This window comes from Camelus dromedarius, chromosome 13, assembly GCF_036321535.1.
Source record: "Camelus dromedarius isolate mCamDro1 chromosome 13, mCamDro1.pat, whole genome shotgun sequence".
Classification (NCBI taxonomy): domain Eukaryota; kingdom Metazoa; phylum Chordata; class Mammalia; order Artiodactyla; family Camelidae; genus Camelus; species Camelus dromedarius.
This window is the reverse complement of record NC_087448.1, coordinates 8,375,223-8,393,582: the sequence shown is the minus strand read 5'-3', so window position 1 is coordinate 8,393,582 and position 18,360 is coordinate 8,375,223. Positions and strand designations below refer to the sequence as shown.

The window sequence follows — 18,360 nt, the reverse complement described above, 5'->3', positions numbered from 1 at the left end:
AAGGCAATTTAGTCATGACCCTGAAGCACCAGAGAGATTATTATGCAGAAGTTAATGGCTAGCTCTTTTCCAAGTTTAATGAGTATATGACAAGAAAAAAAATCTTCAAATATTATTAAATTTTGACAGGATATGCTTGGCTTGGGACGAGTGCTGGCACCCTTTGTTCTAATAACAACATCCTTTGAGATCCTACCAGCACTTAAAGAGGATACAGAGTGGTCCAGACCAGGTTTTTTACTGATGTCACCACGTCTGCCACACAATGCACACCTGGGCATGGATATATTCAGGCTTGCTGTAAACCAGACATTATTCTAAACGGACATTCTAGTTCACTCCCAGTCTAGCTCTCTTCCTGTGACCTTGAGGTTGACCTTGATGTTATCATCAAAAGTCCTATCAGAGGAGTTGTCTCCCTTCTCCTGCCTCCTCGACCAGATTCAGAGAGGCCACTTGGAGGTCTCGGCTGTGAGTGTGGCCTGTTTCCCTCCACTTCTATCTCTCATGGGTTCCTGAGCAGGCACTGCTCTGGGTCCTGACCTAACATCTTTTCCTATGTCTCCAGTGAAAGGGCAAACACAAATCCAAAAAGAAAAAATAGTATTTCCCTGATTAAAAAAGGGTAAGCCACAGTTCCCCTCCCTTTGCTTAGAGCACATCCTTTGGAAAACTTATGCTTATAAATTCTTCCTCTGTCCCTTTGAGATGTATATAAGTCTTTTTAGAAGCTAAATAAGTCTCATCATTTTACAACTCAGGAAGGGTGCCTTATCTCCCCTTCTCCATGAGAAGGTGGGAGCACAACTTAGCCACCCGGATCCACATTGCAAAACTACCTATTTATCATGGAGATAAGAAAAGCTTTATTTTCCATCGGATACAGGCAATTGCCATCACAGATGGCCACCCCAGTTACCAGGTGAATTTAGGGGGAACTGTATTCAACAAAAGGTGCTGTCGAGTCTTCCTGAGGACTACCTGTTTTCATCCTGAGAGCCTGGACGTGATGTGGAGATGTGTACCAAAGGGTGACACTGCTTTCTGTCTTTGGCATCGCTCTGGTGGACAGCCTGTGGTACCCACCCCAGCCTGGTGGGGTGCTTATTCAATAATAAAACTATTTTCTTTCTTGTCTACCTTGGTGGAGGCTTTCTGGGTTATCAGCAGATTTTATTTTTAATTATTTCCCCAATACCAGACAGATGGCAGGCTCCTTAATGACAGTGAGGTCACATTATTTGATTAAATTCGACAAGCAGTTGATTGAGCTCAGTGGTTGGAGATCTGAGTTGGCAAATATGCTTGGCCAGTCACGAGCTACGTGGCAGCCACTAGCCTACCCAGTTTCAGTGCCCCCATTTGTAAGATGTGATGGCTGTAATAATAATAGCTCAACAAATGGCAGCGATATATCATTTTTTTCATTTAATCCTCCCTCTACAACCCTGGTGCATGGTATAGCCTATGAAAACACACAGACGTAAACTCAGGCGAAACTAAAATAGTTTCTTGATATTTTTACAAGTCAATTGAATCTAGTCCATAAGCCCTCCATTTGTGTTGACGGCTGAAGACTGAATCTTGCTATGTGAATCCAATTTAGTCCTTTGAAATTCAGTTACATGTGAATAAATGCTCCTTTCCTTCACAGGGCTGGCTTAAGGTCAAAGAGGTGCCTGTCATTGGTGTCTGGTCCACTGTGGCCATGCAACCTGTCCTCTGTTCCCCATCGGGGCAGTGAGGGCTCTTACCTGGGGGACTCTGGGCTTTGTCTCTGCCGAACTGATCACCACCTCAGTTCCTGCAGCTCCTGCTAAGGCCTCTGATTCTCAGTGACACCCTTGTGCTAATTTCCTAAAAGTGCTACAACAAGTTGCACAAGCTTTGCGGCTTAAAACAAAAGACATCTGTGACTGCTCTAGAGGCCAGAAGTCCAAAATTGAGTTTGTCAGTAGGAGGCTCTGGGGGAGGATCCTTCGGTGCCTCTTCCAGCCTCTAGTGGCTCTGGGCTTCCCCTGACTCATGGCTGCATCACCCCCATCTCTGCCCTGTCTCCACACAGCTTTGTCCTCTTTCTTCCAGGGTCTTGTCCTCATCTATCTCTCACAGGGACACTTGTCACTGGATTTAGTTAGCCCTCCCCTCATAATCCACGATAATCTCATCTCAAGATCCTTAGTTTAATTGCATCTGAAAGGACCATCTTTTTCAAATAAGGCCACATTCACGTGCCTGGGAGTTCGGACATGGATAATGTATCTTTTGAGCCACCCCCCCCCCCCCATTCAACCCTCTCTGCTCTACCTGGACTCTGGCTTGAGCAGTTGTTTTAACAGTGGTGTTTTTCCCACACCCTGGCTCTCAACTCTCAGGGAGGCTTGGAAGTTCTGCTGTTCCAGGTGGGGGCGAAGGGACAGCGGTTCTGGGGGGGAGGTCTTTCAAGCTCTCTCTCTACCCAGAGCTCTCAGGCAGCTGCCCAGCTCTGTCCGGGCTGCCCCTTGTCCATGTGGGCCCCCCAACAAGGCTGTCTTCCTTCAAGTCCAGAAAAGAAGTGGCTATAAGTATTGGGTGTCAACACACCCAGGTGGGTACCAGTACTGCCTTTGTCCCTGAGTGTGGAAGGCCGCCCCACCATCCAACCTCGCGGCCTCCCTGCTTCTCTCTAGGCCCATCCGCCTCCCTCATGCTTCACCCCCAGAGAACGTTCTTATTTCCTCTCAGAAAGCAGGGATGTGAAGGAAAATGGGAGCAGGGATTGGGGGTTGGGGGAGGCAGTGCACACAACCAGAAAATAAACCCAATCAGAGCCCCACACGCTCAGTTCGGGGCCATCTGAGCATTGAGGTTTCTGAGAGCCGATCTGGGGCTTCTCTGAACACTGCTCATCTGAGGTTATGAGGGGCTGATAAAGAGTCCAACCACTGCCACCAAGATGTCAAGGAGAAGGAGGATTATAGCAGGGAGAGAATCATGAGAAAAGCTTTCCAGGTGGCATGAGCGAGGACAGGGCCTTGGGAGCACGTGGCTGATTGGGGGTCTGGTGTGCAGTTCAGTACGGCCTAAGCACGGCTGCCTGGGAGGGGCTGGGGGGGTGCCTAGAGGTGGGGCAGGGGGTGCACATCTGCCATGATGCCACCAAGGGAGATTGGGAGGTGTGACAGGCAGGCTGTAACAATCACACACAATCACCATGTGACAGTGTCAGTTTCTTCTCTGTTAAATCTTTCCTTTCAGATGTTCTGTTTTTCTGTTTTTTTTAAATGCATGCAATGCAGTCATTTTAAACTGGCTCACTGAAACAGTAACTAGACAGTGTTAGGTGCGGTTTGATAAAAGGATATGAAATAGGTAACGCCGTGTTACTTTATTTAAAAAACAGTGCATTTTATACATTTTTTTTGGAGGAAAGAGAGAAAAGCTACCCTCAGGGCCGTGGACGGAGAGGTAGCTGGGGGATTCTAGCTGCACTTCCTCCTTTTCACGGAGATAAGAGTTTGATTTTCAGGACAGAGAGAAGGCAAGACTCAACAAGGAAACACTTCGGCTCTGCTGGGAAAGATGCAGTTAGGAGGCCCCTCGCTAACAGCGTCGAGACAAACTCTTGGGAGGGGGTTGGCAGCAGATTGAAGACCAGTAAATGAGAAAGCTGAGAGTTTGCTTTCAACCATCCTTAAACCCAAGTTCCCTCAGCATCTTTGAATGTTCAGGCTTCCCTGCTTAATCAACACTGATGCCTGGGTGGTGAAAATAGAAACCGTTTAAAAATGTGTGTGGAGCTCGAGTTTCCTCCTCAAACTCTGTTTGGACATGGACTTTTCTGGATCCTTGTCACCACATTCCTGATGTGTAGGGCACCACGCCCAGGTGATCACTTGGCCCTCAGGGTGCAGGATGATTAAGGACTGGCTTGGACTGTCTCTCTGGAGTGGAAACAGAAGACGCAGGAGTCCAAGGTAAGTCTGCAGCTGACTGCGGAGAGGTGAGAATTACTTTGTAGTGCTTTTCTCAGACTCTAATCAGGTGGCAGTAACCACTGAGATAAAGAAATAGAAGTGAAGGGAGAGTGGCAGCTGGGTTTCCATCATATTTAATTTACACTGTCAATGAGACATTATTTGCCTACAAAGCTGGTGCTGTGCAGAATTGGACGGGGGTGCAGGCTGACTTGTGTGTCAGCCAATTTTCCCCTGCCAAAGTCCCAGGAGTGGGGGCAGACCCTTATTCTGAAAGCAAGAGCCATTCCTCAGTCCTCTCAGTGTTGTGTTGTTGTTGTTTATTCTGTTTTTATAGAAAGCTGAGATGATGCTGGTTAATGACCTAAACCCATTACCTTGATGTCTGAATCTTATTTTCAGTCGATGTCTACCTACTACAAGTGCTGCCTACGCTGTGCCAAAGGTTTTCCATAGCCATCAAATGTGATTCACAGGTTCCCGTCACAACACTATTGATACGACCAAAGCATTTTTACTGGGATTTGTCACATTGAATCACAAGAGTGTCATCATCCACCTGAAATACTTTTATCTTTACATTTTGCTGGTTCTAAAATTACGTAGTCAACCTGTTGTGTGCATTACTTATTTTTCATAATTTAGATTTATATAATATTTAAATTTATAAGGGGCACGAATACTAAATCACTATGTTTCTTAAAGATATAATTTCAGGGGAAAAAAAAGGCTAATGATTTTTCTCTTCATCTCCTCTTGAGCTTTGTTAAATAAAGCACACACATACTTTCAACACAGCAGTATTTAGCATGTGCAATGCTTTAAAAAAATAAATTCAAACTCATACTTACATTTTCATGCATTGGATGTTTGCTACTTTTAACAGATCTCTAGCATTCCATAATATTAACACGCAACACACGTATCTGTTCTGCCATGTAATATACAACTGGCATAATACATCCACCTCCTTATTTTGTGGTCCATATTGACACAGGGTGAGTCACTGATTTCAATGGCAAAGTGGAGAATAATTATTAAAATAGTCCGGATAACTAACGATTTTTTTTCTCAGATTATAACTCCCATTCTCAAGATATTTTTAGCATTGACAATGCAGTCAGTGTGGAAAACGCTGCAAATCAAGTCTCTGGAAGCCAGGCAAGTCTCCTTCCTAGAATTTTGATGAATGACATGGCAACCAATGGGTGGGGTGTGGACCTTCCAGCTTAGTGGATTTCAAAAGCAACGCCTCCAGGTTCAACACAGCTCCCACCCCCACGTGGTAGGAGGTGTTCGCCTACTGTGATTCCTTATGACCTCTCCTCTCCTTCTCTAACTCCTCCTCTCACTCCCTACACTCCTGAACAAGCCAGATTCACCTGAGCTAAGGTGTTCGCTATGTTTCAGTTTGATACCTTTAACCACAGGCAAACTTGTCTTCCTTCCATTCACCCATAATCCACTTCAGGGGAATTTAATCAATCACAGAAGCAGTGAGCTCCCCAGCATCCTTTCCCCCAAAGTTGTCGTGACATGACCACTCTGCAACACACGGGGGTTCTCACACTCTCTGTGAGAGAGGTTAGGCTGGCATGATTCAGACCACTGGAAGTTATGGTGTGTTTTTTCGAGGCTGGCTTTACCAACTTAGAATGGGTTTTCTTGATCGAGAATTTCTATTTCTGTATCTGTAGCTTCCTATCCTATTTTGCATTCTCTCCCACTCTGCATAGTCATGCCCTCACTCACCCTATCTTTCTCAAGTTTCCTCTGATTTTTTTTCCTTTGTACATAGCTTAAAGATAGTCCTTTAGCTGAAATGTCACCTTTAATATTATTTCTTTCTCCACTGTGAACTTTATTAATAATTTCTATTTTTTAAATTTATTTTCAAGTATACACTAGAGGCACAGCAGGAATCTGGTCAACACCCCGTAATCTTGTGGTTTTCTTCTCCTTTTTACCATTTATAATCACACTGTCCTAAGCTGTCTTGCAGGCTGTAGTTGGAAACAATTTTATTTTTTATATAGGTCAACCAAAAGTCAAATGTAATCAGAGCAATGTAAAAATGGGAAATGTTCACCACAGATGCACTTTAAAATGAATTCTCTAAAATCAAGTTATTTAATTTACACTTTGGAATGCCTATTTTTGTCAGCAAAATATGACTGTTCTCTGAAAGCTGCCACTACAGAAGCAAAATCAAGAGATTGCTGTGTTAATTTAAGCACTTCAAAGGTAACAAAAAGACTATCCACAATGGAGGCTTAATTACATTTTCTCTCTTTCAATATTCACATCACAGGGCTTTCCTTTGAAACAATAATAAAGGGAAAAATACTGAGGAAAAAAAAGAGTCTTTCAACTGCTGAAGTCTTCCATCATTCTTATCCCCAAATCCTTGGCAAAAGTGGGGGAAAAGATGCATTTCAGAAGCACTGGGTCAACTGCAATCAGTCAGGACAGAAATACAGAATACTTACCTGGTGGACGAGAGAGACATTTCCCAGGGACAACAGATAATGGTTATAAATATGCATTTGCTATACACTTACGCCTGATTTTCATTGTGGGCTGACAAATTGGTGCCCCCAGGGGGCAATGGAACAGCCTGCTGTTTTCTATTTCAGAACAAATCGCAGCCAAACTTTTTTTTTTCCTGCTTGGCACATGCCTGTCTGTCCCTGAGAAGATCCAATCAGGAGCTCCCCAGGCTGTGCGGCACCACTGGCCAGCAGGGATAAAAAACAAATCAGAGCTTGTACATCTATGTGGGCTGTTTTTCCTTTTTTCCAATTTGGGTTAAAATGCTTTGTAGTATTTTGCAAAAAATGATACATCTGATTTAACAAAAATGTTCATTTTAAGCTAAATTCAAGCCTAAAGACAGGCTTATGGAATAGCGATTTTAACTTAACAAATGTTTGGTTTTTAAGGGAATGTGATGCCTACATAATGCAGGCCTATCACCTCCATGCACATTTGTATGTTGGTCCACAAGCTGTCTCCAGCTGTTTCACTGCCAGTATTTTTAAAACTTCCGATCAGGTCGATCTGGAGTGATCAGGAAGCAGATGTGTATGTGCACTGATCACACAGCAAGCAACAGCTCGGATCATTAGGTTTTGAGTCACAGCTTTTATCTGTTTGTTGGTCTGTGTTTACTAGTCCAAATTCTGTATTAGGTGTAGGCTCAGAGGGGACACAGAGCAAGCCCTTTCCCACTCTGGCCAGCAGGTAGGTTAGTACTTATACAGAGGAGTTGAGATTCAGTAAAGAGTGCCGAATCGAGTTGGGCTAACTTGAGAGAGTCCATTATAGTCACTGCCACTCTGAGGACACACAGGAAAATCAAGCTATGGTTGATCACGTCGAAGCAGAGTCTCCAGTGAGCTGGGGACGTGACTTCGGTCCCTGGACTTTTTGGGTAGTATGGAAGTAATACTTGCAGTTTTAATAATTTAGTTCTGGAGTTTTTCTTTCCCTAAATTAATTAGTTCTCATTTAAAAATTATTTATAAATTAAAAAATCTGAATTGACCTTTCTGCTTTAGATGTCATAATCAGAGAAACCAACCACACATCTTAAAAAGTTTTAAAAATTTCATATAAACCTGGATGAGAAAAATTGATTTGAGTTTTGTTTACATAGTACATTTCATCCAACTAAGTTGAGATGGGTTAAAGATCTAAAGGTAAAAGGCAAAAATTTAAAACAATTAGAAGATGGAGGAGAATATTTTTATTACTTCAGGGTTAGAAAGAATTTCTTAAGCATGAGTCCAAATTAAATATTGACCATAAGTGAAAAACTGATAGCTCTGACTACATCAAAATATAATGTCAAAAGTCATCACAGACCAACTGGAATAACAAAGTATTACCTAAGAGAGGATATTTGTAACATATATAGTAGTTGAGGGATTGATATCCAGAACCTATGCACCACTTGGGCATAAATAATACTGTAAACTGATCAGTAATGCTTTACTTCTATGAATTAAAAACATCTGAAATAACAATGACATTTTAGTGTTTATTAATATATAGCTTTAAGTGCACAGACTGCCTTACTTAAACTTGAAGGGACTCAGTGTTGCTGATAATTACGATCATCTGTCTTCTCAGACCATGGCTAAAACACCCTCAAAAATACAAGCTCAACTCACAAGGACATGGTGACCTTGGAAACGAGGTGTGCTGGGCCTCACTAGTCTCACTTCCAGATGTAACACAATACAGAGACCAGGGAAGTTGTCGGATTCTTCCCAAGTCACCTCTAGGGACCAAAAGAGCTAGATCCTGAAGCTAGATTTTTGGGCTCCAAGTCTGCAGTCTTGTATGCCACCATATTTACCAGACTGCCCCCACTGACATACATAGCTTTTACAGATTTGAAAAAATTATAAATAAAAGAACAAAAATTTCAGTTTTCAGCTTTAACTTAGAACTACTTGTTGAAAATCACAATGAAAAACATTATGAGCGTTTTCTACTTAAATCAGTAGAATACGGATGTGGAATTAGATATGGATGTGGAAATAGATATTTCAATCTATGCTCTGTGGATTCCTTAAAAGGTTCAGGTGAACCTTAGGAGTTCTTGGAAGTACTTTGGTATTCTGCAATCAAAACCATATTTTTGGACCAATAAGGGTAACTTAGATTGCCAAAGAAGTCTATTACCAGATTTAATATTTTATTCCATTATATTAGCAGTCCCTGTAGAAATCCACTAGAAAAAAAATAATTTGCTATCAAATTTACTAGCCTAGATTGTTTTTCTTCCTGCTTACAAATTGTATTAGTCTCTGACTTAAGAACCAAAATCTCTAAGTGTGAAATATCTGCAGTGGGGTGAGCAAAAGATTATATTGTTTTAACAGAATAACAATTAGGTTATTCCCATACATAGATGATTTCAACCATCTATCCTGCATTTAACCCATGAGCAATAGTCTCCAAGCTATTCTGTAGTTTTAAAGGAACTTAAACACTTAGTAGGCGCTTAATAAACATTAGTTGAGTTTATGAGTAAATGAATGAATGAATGAAAGAATGACACAGGTCCTGGAAGGGAGGATGCAAAGACCTCAGGGCCAAGTGCCTGCCAACACCAGTGTAATCAGATTTAGCTCTAGAAGCCAAACCTCCATTTCCCCTGCTCATTGTTCCTTCCTTTTGTGAATATTTTAAAGTCACCTCGTGTAAAAAATGACAAAACTATCCCTATGTGATGGCACTATTTGCACCCAGGACGTCCGACCACATCACAATGCATCTCACACAGGTTTTGAAGGCCTCTGCCTGTAGCAAATGCAAGCGCTGGTTAACACACCAAGTTTCTCCAGCACTTTATTTGCTTCATAGACAGACATTTAAAATCGAAAGGGACCTTAGAGCTCAGATGTAATCTGCTTTATCTGAGCGAGTCTTGGGCACGGGATTAATTTGCTGCAGACATTTGCAGTGACAATTCCAGGCTTCCCAGTCTAGGGAAGCAGCAGCAAGTAGGCACGAGGCCACAGGCTGTGAGACCAGGCAGACCTGGGAACGTTCTGGCTCTACCATTCACGCTTGTGATATTAGGCAAATTAGCTCCCCAGTTTCATCATCTGTAAAGTGAGAATATTACTTTACTCGGTGCTTCCGAATACTAGGAATAAAACTATAAAATATTTCGCCACTCAGTAAAGAGAAGCGGTTGTTTTTACTTCATATGTTCCTGATAAACGGTAACATTCTGGGTCCTTACTTTGGAACTTTTAACATAATTATTACAGCTTGAATTTGGTATTTAAATATGTACAAATTTATTATATGGAGATGTACATTTAGCATTAGAAAGACCTGAGAATCATATCCCTCAATATGCCACAGGCCACATCATAATTCTTTCCTTTTTTTTAACAGAAATCCATTGAAGAGAAAAATCTGCTTGTGTGACAGAAGAAAATTTTTGCTGCATTTGGTATTTAGTTTCTATCATGCTTTTTTACAATTATTTGCAGCAATGTGTTTTATCTTTTCCTACGTGTTTCTTCTAGCCACACAAAGCACAGTAACACTGTGCTGATTTCTAATTAACTGACTACACCCTGTGGCGCTCCAGCTTCTGTCTTCAGTTTAATTACAGCTGTGAAGAGGAGGCAGTGAAACTGAAGAGAGTGTCTCTACATGATAAAAAATAGTAATACTGTAGTTCTAGTTTGATCCTTAGATCGCTGAGGGTGTGAATGCTCAGAGACGGTTAAGTCAGTACATGGATGTGGAATTTCCATTTTGTTTTGTCTTGTTTTCCCTCCTGCAAACAACTTGTACTTGGTGGAGACAACTTCTTACTTAAATCTGAAATTTAGTTCCCCAAGGAGTTCTTTGAGTCATAGAAATTCAGAATGGAAGGGAAGGGACCTCGTCCAACAGGACGACTCTACCTTGGTTCTCTGGCTCTCATTCTGAAATTGAAAATAAACTTCAAACCTGTTAATGCTTATCCCACTAGGCATTGTAAGATTTAATTGAAAAGAAATGCTCAACTCACCAGAGTGGCAAAGAGGTGATAGAGAATGAAATAGATGGCAACCACAGGTGCCCACATGTGTCCCACAGCATTGAGCGTTTGGTCCATGACATCTACCCATCCTTCCTGGGTAAGGATCTGGAACATGGACATAAATGCCTACAGGGGAGAAAAATGGAGGAGTTACAGACCAGCATTGGCCTTGCATGCAATTTAAAATTAGCATATAGTGTTTGAGGACTTTGATCTCAATATTACTGATTTTTATCTGGATTCAGCAGGGAAAGAACAGCCTTAATTCAACAGACAGTAAAGGGCTAAGAACAAAGATCCTAAAAGCCTGATATCTAACTATTCAGAGTGGAAAACAAAATAATTACCCTGAATTAAAATTAGACTTGTTGGTGGTAAATACTGCTGAGCAAATCAGAACAAAATTCACGACCTTTGCTTTATTGCCTCTCTTGTTTTTCCCCTTTAGCAAGCTAACCATTGAACATTTTTAACAGATTACTATTTTTTTTTGCTGCTAAGCACAACTATTTTTATAGTGAATTACATTTGATTGTCTAAAGGCAAATGAGAATAATAGCTTTAATTTTACTTTAATAGTACCCATCCAAATTATTTCAGTTATATTAAAAACATGAGACTTTAAAAGAGAAATATTTCTAAATGATATTGCCATGCTGAGCAATTTAATAAGAATGATCACGTTTCATGATTTTTAAAAAATTTCAAGGCAGAATCAAGACTATGGAAGAAACCAAGACCAAAAATAAAATAATAAAATAAAATAAAATTAAATTAAATTAAAATTATTTTAAAAAATACAGCATTCCAACAAAAGCCAGCCAAGCAAAAAGACTAATTCTCACTCTGCAAAGATCTTTGGTTAGTGTCATTCCTAAATGTTTTTCTTATTAAATATACATATACATCTCTGACTCATATATCCCATATACATTAGTGGTCAATAAATGCTTCCTAATGAGAACTTCTGATGATGTTAGGGGAAAGTTGACAATTGGAATCTCGCGACTGTAAAAAAATCTTTAGAAACCTCAGTACACTGGAACACTAAGTTGAATTCTCGGGTATCGCGATCCCAAGAAATAAACTCCAAGACAATGCAAAGATGACTAAGCCCAAGATAAAAGCTCTGTTACACTGAGAGTATCTTAGAAGCAAAACGGACCCTAAAGATAATCTAATCTGACTCATTCTTTTCGAAGGTGAGGAAAAGGAGGCTTAAATCTCCGTGACTAGCCCAAAGTCACTCCATTTATTTGTATCACTAACAGAAGTAGCACCAGGCATTATGATTCCAAAGTAAGTACTTTTCCAAGCATTGCTTCCTGTGTCCAGGGACATTTTGAATCTACTGCTTCCCAAACCTCATCTCACAGTAAACTCTCTTAGCACTTTTCTTTACTTAGATAATTAAATTAACCTTTTTAGAAGTATGAAGTTCAATGCCCAGCACATAGTGGACCTGTCTGAACAAAGGAGCAAATAGTTGTTAAATGAATCTTGAACTTTTAAATGAATCTTGAACTAGGAGGTAACTTTTTCCTCTTACCCTTTGTCCATGTGTGAAACACTTTACTTCTCCTTGAGCTAATTTTTCTATAATCTCATTACCCTACAAAGTTTTCTGTTCGTGAAGGTATGAAGTATGTTGTTACGGATACTTGACCATCAGCAAGGACAATATAATACTTTCCTTCTAGGGTGCCTAAGAGAATATTAGCTTTAACTCATCCTAAACATGCTTCAGAGGATTTTTCAACGCATCATTTAACCTCATAAGTATGTCAGAACTTATCATTGAGGGCAATTATTTTTTCCGTATATGCTTTTCGTATTGAATATGCATTATATCTGAAGGCAAGCGACACAAGTTCTGAAGATGATTCACATAAAAATATCAGATTGCTGTACTTTCTTCAATAGCGATGTCACCAGTGTGAACGCATGTACATTCGAAAGACTCCACAACAAAAGAGGAAGGGTCAAAGCATGTACTAGTATGAAAGGGATTTTACTGGACATCGATTTCTTTCCCCCAGAGCGACAGGAAAGCTTGTGATTAAGTCCAACAGAATTTTTTTTTCTTGGTACTTAGAGACCAAAAATTCAGGTGTACCTTTCAGCTGCATGGGGCAGAAACCAACTCAATTTGTTTTCATCTACGGCGTTAGCTTTCACAAACACTCAGCTATCATGCATTCAGTAAGTAAATCTTGGGGACATGGAGATATGGGTTTGAAAACCTGTTGCTGTGGGAGAAGCAATGTGAGCAAGAATACTGGGCTTACCCTCTACTCTTTCAGAGTCTCAGAAGAAAAAAAGTCTCATTTCTGCACAGTTCAGCCACCTGAAAGTGCGCACTGTGAGATACTGTGAATTATACTTGAGAGTAAAGCTTTCTGTTACCACGCGATCCATGTGTTTATAGCCACTTAGATGAATAAACCTGTGAAAGGTAGTGCCATGAAACACGTCTATTACAACCTGAAAATTAATGTGTCCTGCATGAGGGCTGCCTTATCAGTTTGGTTGAGATTTTATCCAGAAATTTAAGTCCCAAGATAGCTTGTGATGTGAATCAAATACATTTACTGACTTACACTGTCACAGGATCTGTGTTCCTTGAAGAACTGCTTACGTTATTTATTCAGACGTGGATTATCAGTGGTTCCTGAAGGCTTGGCGTGTTGGGGATTAAGATGAGGAAGACACGGTTTCTTGAGAATTTCATAATCAAGAGTGGAAGAAAAAGATGATGATGGCCAACTCTCAGAAATGAAAGAATGAAAAACAGGGTGCATAAGAGGAATATGGGAAAGCTATCCAAGGAGCAAGTTGGGAGGACAAAGGTGTATTCCTCTTTGGTGAGCCAAGAACTGTTCAGGGAAAATGACAGCGACTGACTTTCATGAAGAAATCGAGCTGGATTTAAATGGTGGCGAAGGGAGTGAGGAACAAAGGCCTGGAGGAAGCTGTTTCTTTTCTCTGAGCTTCATGTTCACACGCCATTTTCCTCTCCTGTTGACCTTTACTCCACCCTTATTGATTTCCACCAGCTCTTTAGAAATTAAGAAAATTAATCTCATATCTGCCATATATGTTTAACATATTTTCCCTGTCCTTTTATAGTATTTTTACAAAAATAAATTTTAAACTTCTATGTGATCTAATTTGCCACTCCTTTTATTTATGGTTTTTAAATTTTATTTATATTTTATTTTATTTTATTTTATTTTCTTTCTTTCTTTCTTTCTTTCTTTCTTTCTTTCTTTCTTTCTTTCTTTCTTTCTTTCTTTCTTTCTTTCTTTCTTTCTTTCTTTCTTTCTTTCTTTCTTTCCTTCCTTCCTTCCTTCCTTCCTTCCTTTCTCTTTCTTTCTTTCTTTCTTTCTTTCTTTCTTTCTTTCTTTCTTTCTTTCTTTCTTTCTTTCTTTCTTTCTTTTTCTTCCTTCCTTCCTTCCTTCCTTCCTTCCTTCCTTCCTTCCTTCCTTCCTTCCTTCCTTTCTTCCTTTCTTTCTTTTTTAATAAAGCATACGTAGTATTGCGATCAGGCATGCCTTCCAATAACACTAGTCCCAAGGCAGCATATCATCACAGAGAAACATCTTGCGTGATAAATTTTCCTATCTCTATCTTTTATTCCCTCCAACATAGTGTCAGAAAGTGGTCCCAGAATCTCATCCCTGTCATTTGGGTCCTGTTTTGATTGGTCAGCTAGGTATTCTTCTCTATGTTTTGCTGTCTCAGTAAACGGAGAGGGGGCTGCAGGGAGAGAAGGATTAGCTGAGGCCATGGACAGTTGTATGTGATATACCAGGCTTCAGATAGGTCTCCAGTGCAGGCAGATTCTGGAACATTTACTGCTGCCAGAGCCATTCAGTCCCAGGTGTTCAGCTGCCCTAATTCACCAGCTTCCTCCCACATCACTCACACTCCACTGACTCCAGGCGAGGGACAGGTTATTCTGTTGGTCTTGGTCCTCTGGGTGAGAGGAGAGGACAACTGAGTCCCCCCCATCACTGTCCCCTGCTGGGCCTCCTGTTCCCTGGTGGCTTCTGTTTCCTTCTTTTCTCTTCATTCTTTCACTAGGCTAAAGTTTTGTTTATTACGGGAGATTTAGTTTTCAGAAATCATGATTAGTTTGCTTTCATTCTCAAGCCTTCTTCCCAGCTGGGAAAAATAAAACTGATGCAACTTAGCGGTTTACCTTGCCCCTGGGAAGGTGGGCTGAACGATCATTTCTACACCCATGGGAGATTCGCAACGTCTTTTCCCTGGGCTCTGCAAATCCCTGCGGCCTGAGGCTCCCCAAAGTGAGGGATATGAGTACATATTTTAGGACTTGCTTTTCCAATTTAATTTTTTCTCAGCTTCTGGAAAACAGGCTTAAGGCATGAGCCTCCTCTCTGATGCGCTCTCTCTTCCCCACTCCCTCCTTCTTTCTTAGTAGCTGCTAGCCAAACACGATGGTAGGAATTTGGGTGGGAGTTGAAAAATGATCGCATCAAGAAGAGATTTTCTTTTTTTCTTTCAGATAGAAAACACCAGAGTATATCTGAATATTAATGGGAACATACTCAGTTTTTTCTTTAGTTAATAAAACTTACAAGTTTAAAACTTTAAATTTAAACTCAGATTCTTTAACAAACAAATCTTATGTTTCTATTTTTGAATGCAGCCAGTTTTATTAACAGTCACAGTTAAGTAATCTTTGAGTCTTTGAATAAGGCTAGTTCTCATTTACTAACTCTATGTTTCAATATAAGTATTTTTAATTCCTTTTGCTAAAAAATTATATATCTCACATTTCCTTTAAATTTCACTAAACAAAATTTTCTTAATTTGTACTTTGTGGTACATAAACTATCATCACAACAATAAAATGTAAAAACATGTTCTTTAGAAATTAGTTAAATGTCATATATCCTTTCTATTACATAATACATCCTTTTGACTTTAAAAATTTACAAGGCATTTAATTTAAAAAATCTCTTTATTTGAAATAAAAAGCTCTCAGGAAACGAGAAAAAAAGATAATGGTATGAAACTGTGGTCTTTTTTTGTGTGTGGTTATTGCTGGTATAATTTTATCCAGGGTGCTAATTAATTGTTTTATTCGTTTCTGTAGGTTTTAGGGACAGAAAGTCTGTGATTTTTGCTATTTTTCCCCTCAAGTCCAATCCTATAGATGTAAATAGAGGTAAGCACTTTGTTTGCAAATTTTTTTCTTTTTTGTTTCTAATGACATAATCACATAATCACTCCTATGCAGGTCAGGCTGTGTTCATGCTGCAGGTGCCTGGCTGCAGTTAACTGAATCGGGGATGAGCACTTAACCTGAGAACGGGCCAGCTGCGTAGGACGTGGTCTGGAACAAACAACTCAGCCCCATCAGGGAAGAACCAAATCAATCAAAAACATCTCTAATGAATTTCAAGTGGAAGTGACAGGAAAACATCACACAGTTAGCAGTAGGGTCTGGAGGTGAACGAACGCACAGAGACTGGCTATGCAGTTCAGTAGCAGCAATGAAGGGGTCATTACAAAGTCAGAGTTGTAATTATAAGCACACATTCCAAGGAAGCAACACCTCTGAATGAAGGGAAGTGAAGTGGAAAAGAAAATGCACTGAATAAAGAGGCTGCAAGGATGTTCACTGAATGAAGAAGGGAGGTTTTGAAATCATGAGCTCGGTGAGTACCTCATCTAATCAGAGAGCGTCATATTCCTTGGGTACGTGCACACAAAACAAAGGATGTGAACCAGGGTAGAGGGTGCAGGTCGTAAGACCGGAGTGTGAGGAACAAGCTGTCCCAGGGATGATGCAAGAGAAAATGCACCTAAGAGCCGAGAACCAGGGTCTTGGACTCATTGAAGGGCCCAAGCCCCGCACTGTAGGACCACACAATTCACTGCCAGACCTCCTCAGGCTCTTTTGCAAGTTTCTCCTCAATTTCCTAATCTCTAAAAATGTTCCTAATCTCCAAATGTGGCAGAGCCTCAGGGCTCGGTCCTCACATCTCTTTCTTATCAACCAATGCTCACTGGTTGATCTCATCCATTCTAAGGCCTTTCAATACCCCCCATGTCCTGATGACACCCACATCCATATATACAGCCCCACATTCAGAGTCAACTCCACATCTTTACTTGGGTGTCTCTCTAATAGGGATCTTGAGCATTAGATGCCCCAAATTAAATGCCTCATGCCCTGCTCCCCAACCCTATTTTTCCTGGGCTCCCTCCCATCTCAAGTAATGACAAATCCAGTTTTCAAGCTGCTCGGGCCAGTGATCTCACAGACATCTCTGGTCCTTCTCATCTACTCTCATCCTGTATCCAACCTGCCAGGAAATCCTGCTAAATCCACCCTTGGTTCTTGGTCTCAGCTCCACGTATATTGTCAATATTCCTTGATAGTCCTACTAAAACAGCTAATAGTTTCCTCTTGGTGTCCTTGCATTTTGGAGCTGTACCTGCTGGTCATAAACTGTGACTGGGACACTTGAATAAAAAGAAGAGCATCAAAAAAGGGGAGGAAAGGGAATAAACATGTATTATTTTCATATCTTCTCTTTTGCTAACACCCCTTGAACACTGATCCCAGGTGGGATGAACAGAGTCCCCAGGACCATGTGTCCTCCAGGGCCGCCATAGAGCTGGCAAGTTCATCAAGGACAGAGCATCCTTCTCCCTCTCAAGGCCCCAATAATCCATTTCTGACCCCAAATCTCTTTCTGATAGACTTCCTTAGCGTTAGGTGAAAGCAAAGCATGGGAGTTCTCCCACGTGAGATGACAGGCTGGAGGTGCTTACCCAGACCATGCAAATCAGTTCTTAGCCCTTTAAAAAAAAGTTACGGGTGCCTTGATAACTTGATGACCCAGTGCATGCTTTGGGGTTTTAGTATGTATGGATATCAATTTAGGTTAAAAAATGAAATATTAAAAAAATACCTGGGTAGACATCTTATGTTTTGGTCAACATAGAGTGAGCAGAATGTACAGAATGATCCCATTTGTTTTATATATATATTTGTGTGTGTGTGTGTGTGTGTGAGCATAAAAATGCTTGAAAGTCTGTAGAATAAACCTGGAACTCTGAGGTCTGGAATGCGAAGAACTGAGGAACGAGGGAAGAGAGTAAACACTTTTAAACTTTTTAAAGTAACAGCTTTACTAAGATATAGTTTATACATCATAAAATTCACCTCTTAAAGTATACAATTGAGTGGTTTAGCTTCTTTACAGTTGTGCAACATCACTACCATCTAATTTAAGAACGTTTTTAAACTAGGTCTTAGCTGGTTTCCAGAACTCTTTCTCTACAGAAGATTTGCTTTCAAAATGAAATCCATTTGACAACTTACACAGCAGCTCAACCTTTTTACTGAGAGTGGCCCTGCCGTGTCTCACCACCAGTCAGCTGTAAAACAGAAGATCTGCCTTGACGGTACTCACTGGGTAAAAAAGTGACACCTCCTTTGGTTTTAACTGCCTTACTTATTCACCTACTCAATCTCCTTGTTTTAGGTCTTACACAGTGTGACTCCATTTTGGTAAAGCTCAAAACTACAAAAGATAAACTATTTATATTTTTAAGGAGATATTTCCTTTAGTTACCTGATTCTGGAAGGGTGACAGTATTTTTGATGTCACAGTTTTATTTCATCTTTGAACTAAACGGTTCCTAAGATAGCTTCCAGCTATAAATGTTTACTAGTCTGATGTCTTCATTGGTACTAGCGGTCAATTGGAAAACTTTGTTTTTGTATACTTTCCAGTCACTTTCTGAGATTATACCTTGCCTATAAAAATTACAGAAAAAAGTCACACTAAATGTTTTGTT

At 40.4% G+C, this 18,360-nt stretch overlaps 1 protein-coding gene across 4 annotated transcripts in view; it reads right to left on the bottom strand.

Annotated features, from left to right (window-relative positions):
• Window positions 1–18,360, bottom strand: part of NALCN (sodium leak channel, non-selective) — a 265,237-nt gene that overhangs the window by 99,880 nt on the left and 146,997 nt on the right. For all 4 annotated transcript variants that reach the window (XM_031466281.2, XM_064492994.1, XM_064492995.1 and 1 more), the window contains one exon: window positions 10,504–10,641. In XM_031466281.2, coding sequence (XP_031322141.2) covers window positions 10,504–10,641 — 138 coding nt within the window. The remainder of the gene's footprint in view (window positions 1–10,503; window positions 10,642–18,360) is intronic.